The sequence below is a fragment of the Quercus suber genome, unplaced genomic scaffold (genome assembly GCF_002906115.3).
Source record: "Quercus suber isolate HL8 unplaced genomic scaffold, Cork oak 2.0 scaffold_293, whole genome shotgun sequence".
NCBI lineage: Eukaryota > Viridiplantae > Streptophyta > Magnoliopsida > Fagales > Fagaceae > Quercus > Quercus suber.
Genome location: NW_027069749.1, coordinates 340,872 through 343,418, shown reverse-complemented (window position 1 = coordinate 343,418; position 2,547 = coordinate 340,872). Strand labels below are relative to the sequence as shown.

Genomic DNA, 2,547 nt, shown 5'->3' with positions numbered 1-2,547 from the left:
TGCGCATGCATCATGCATAAAGCATGTGCACACATGCATACTTGCCCAGAAACTCAGTTTTAAAGCAGCAATAAAACAACAATCTAACAAAGTCTAGCATGCTTCTAATACAAAAGCTATAAAATCCTAACTAAAGCATAGATAACAAAGCAGTAAATAACACAAAAACAAACAAGAATGAAGGAGACAAGGTAATTAGACCCTTACCTTCCATTTCATGAACATTCAATTACGGCAAAAATTTATGTTTGGTTTTGATTTTGGTAGCTATTTTAGCATTCAAGCAGCCTAGTTTATATACTTTCAACTCCACAGTGCTTTAATATATATATATATATATTTATTTTTTTGAACTATTCTATGCTCTAGTATTATGGCAGCAGTAATCTACAACAAACATGGACTATGGTGACGAAACTTTTTGTCACAATATGTCTTTATTTCGTCATCGAAAACATATGGTGACGAAACAACATTCGTCACATAATGTCGGTCACTAAATGTCCTAGTAACGAAAGTTTTCATCACTAATAGGTATAAATGTTTTTAATAAAAAAATGATAAGTGTCGAAAATTTTTCATTACTTAATATTTTCGTCACTAGTTTCTCAAAAAAAAAAAAATAATAATAATAATATTTTCGTCACTAAACATTATATTCAGACAAATAAATCATCACCAATGATTTCTAATTTATAATTTTTTTATTTGACCATATTAGGTGATGAAATATTTCGTCACTAATTTTTTTTTTTTTAATTTTTAAAATTAATTTCAATAGATTAGTCAACGAATTGAAGCAATTTTTTTGGGCATGTCTTTTGTTTTAGTACATGAGTCCTTGGCTCGTCAAAACCTCGCTAATTATAAATACAAAGGATAAAGGAACAAGTACATTGTCATCATATTAGAATTGCATACTTCCATTCAATCAGGTTAAAACTAATTTTTATTTTAAAATTTTATATTCGTTTAATTTCTGTAGTTTCTTGTAGTTTCATGATATCCATATACTTGCAGTCTAATAGAAAACTCAATTAATATCTTATGCAACACTCCTCTCATACTATTGGACTTACACAAGTGGACCTCTCATGCATGCAAGTAAGTGTGATACTGTAATAGTATATGGTGGATTATCCCATATATATCGAAAATTTAAGCATATGTCTGGAGTTTGACACCCGTATGCTTCTGAGGCAGTACTCAAGGGACCTATATAACTGTGTGATGCTTGGTACACAAGAACATATAGTATATTGGTACACTAGATGATAATCCATGCAATGCACGGCCCACACACTATGTTTTCATTTGGAAACCATTTGCTGGAGCCTGGAAATTGATTTTCTATGTGACTCAACATGTAATCACCCATTAATATAGCTTAACCCTTAAAATTTTGCAATAACTAAACCAAGTATATCCTGCTTATATATATATATATATTTTATGAAGTATATCCTGCTTATATTATGCTTAAAAGCAAATGCTGTCAAATAGTAGGATTCAAGATGAAATCTATTCTATGTTATGAAGTTCATCTTATAAAAACAAAAAACAATACTAGAGGCTTCACTTCTTCTAAACAGGGTTGCAAGCATGCATGCAACTTGTAAATTCTCAAACTTTGGCATAGAGAATGAATTCTCTGCACTCATCTTTGCTTACTTCCCATCTCATATGGGCTTCAAAGTTATTGGACAGCCGCTTCTCAGTCTAGGAATATGTGCCTTCTTTTCTAGGCAAACATCAAGATCATCAACTGTCCACCTACACAACAAACGGGGGAGTGTTATTATTGGGACAATGATCATTTCACACTGTGTGTATGCACACACTGTGCCACATGGGCTGAAATTAAACACAACTTTAGTTGAAATTATGAAATCATGTTTTCACAATTTTTAAACCACAATTTCACAATTTGTGTGTATGGTAGTGTGTGATAAGTTGTGTGACAAGATTTACCAGTTGTTATGTTTTGTAGAAGAAACTAGAAAGCATGATGGAATATAGTTACAGTGAAAAAATAACTCACTTGTATCCACTAGTCAGTCGGTGTAAAAAGACCAACATCGTCACTTTTGCCATATTCATTCCTAAGCATGTCCTGGGTCCTGATCCAAAAGCTATGAAACTATATGGCTTTTGCATTTCCTGGAGGACAAATGCAGATACGTTACTTTATGTCTTAGGCCTAAAAGCCATTACTGTAACACATTCCAAAACAACAAATATGGGAACATCAAGATCTGGCCAGAGAGCTAATTACATCAAATCTTGAAGGATCGAATTGCCTAGGGTCCTTGTACAGATCTGGGTCATAGTGTATACAAGCTGCATCAATGTTTACATGCCATCCTTTCTTTATCTCAAAACCTGCCATACAAATGCATAAATGAACAAATGGCATTTTGTCGAGGAGAAAAGTTGATAAAGAAAATGGAACAGCTTTCATGAGTGATTATCCAAAAAAAAAAAAAAAAAAAAAAACAGCTTCATGAGTGAGAATTGATGATAGTCACAAACTACTATAAAATGGAT

General features: G+C 32.4%; 1 protein-coding gene across 1 annotated transcript in view; it reads right to left on the bottom strand.

Moving 5' to 3' along the window:
• Positions 1-1,448: 1,448 nt before the first annotated feature.
• LOC112035144 (3beta,22alpha-dihydroxysteroid 3-dehydrogenase) overlaps positions 1,449-2,547 on the bottom strand; it is a gene marked incomplete in the record, with an annotated part of 4,143 nt that continues 3,044 nt past the window's right edge. Inside the window, 3 exon segments of the mRNA XM_065782211.1 lie at positions 1,449-1,773; positions 2,042-2,160; positions 2,276-2,382. Coding sequence (XP_065638283.1) covers positions 1,680-1,773; positions 2,042-2,160; positions 2,276-2,382 — 320 coding nt within the window.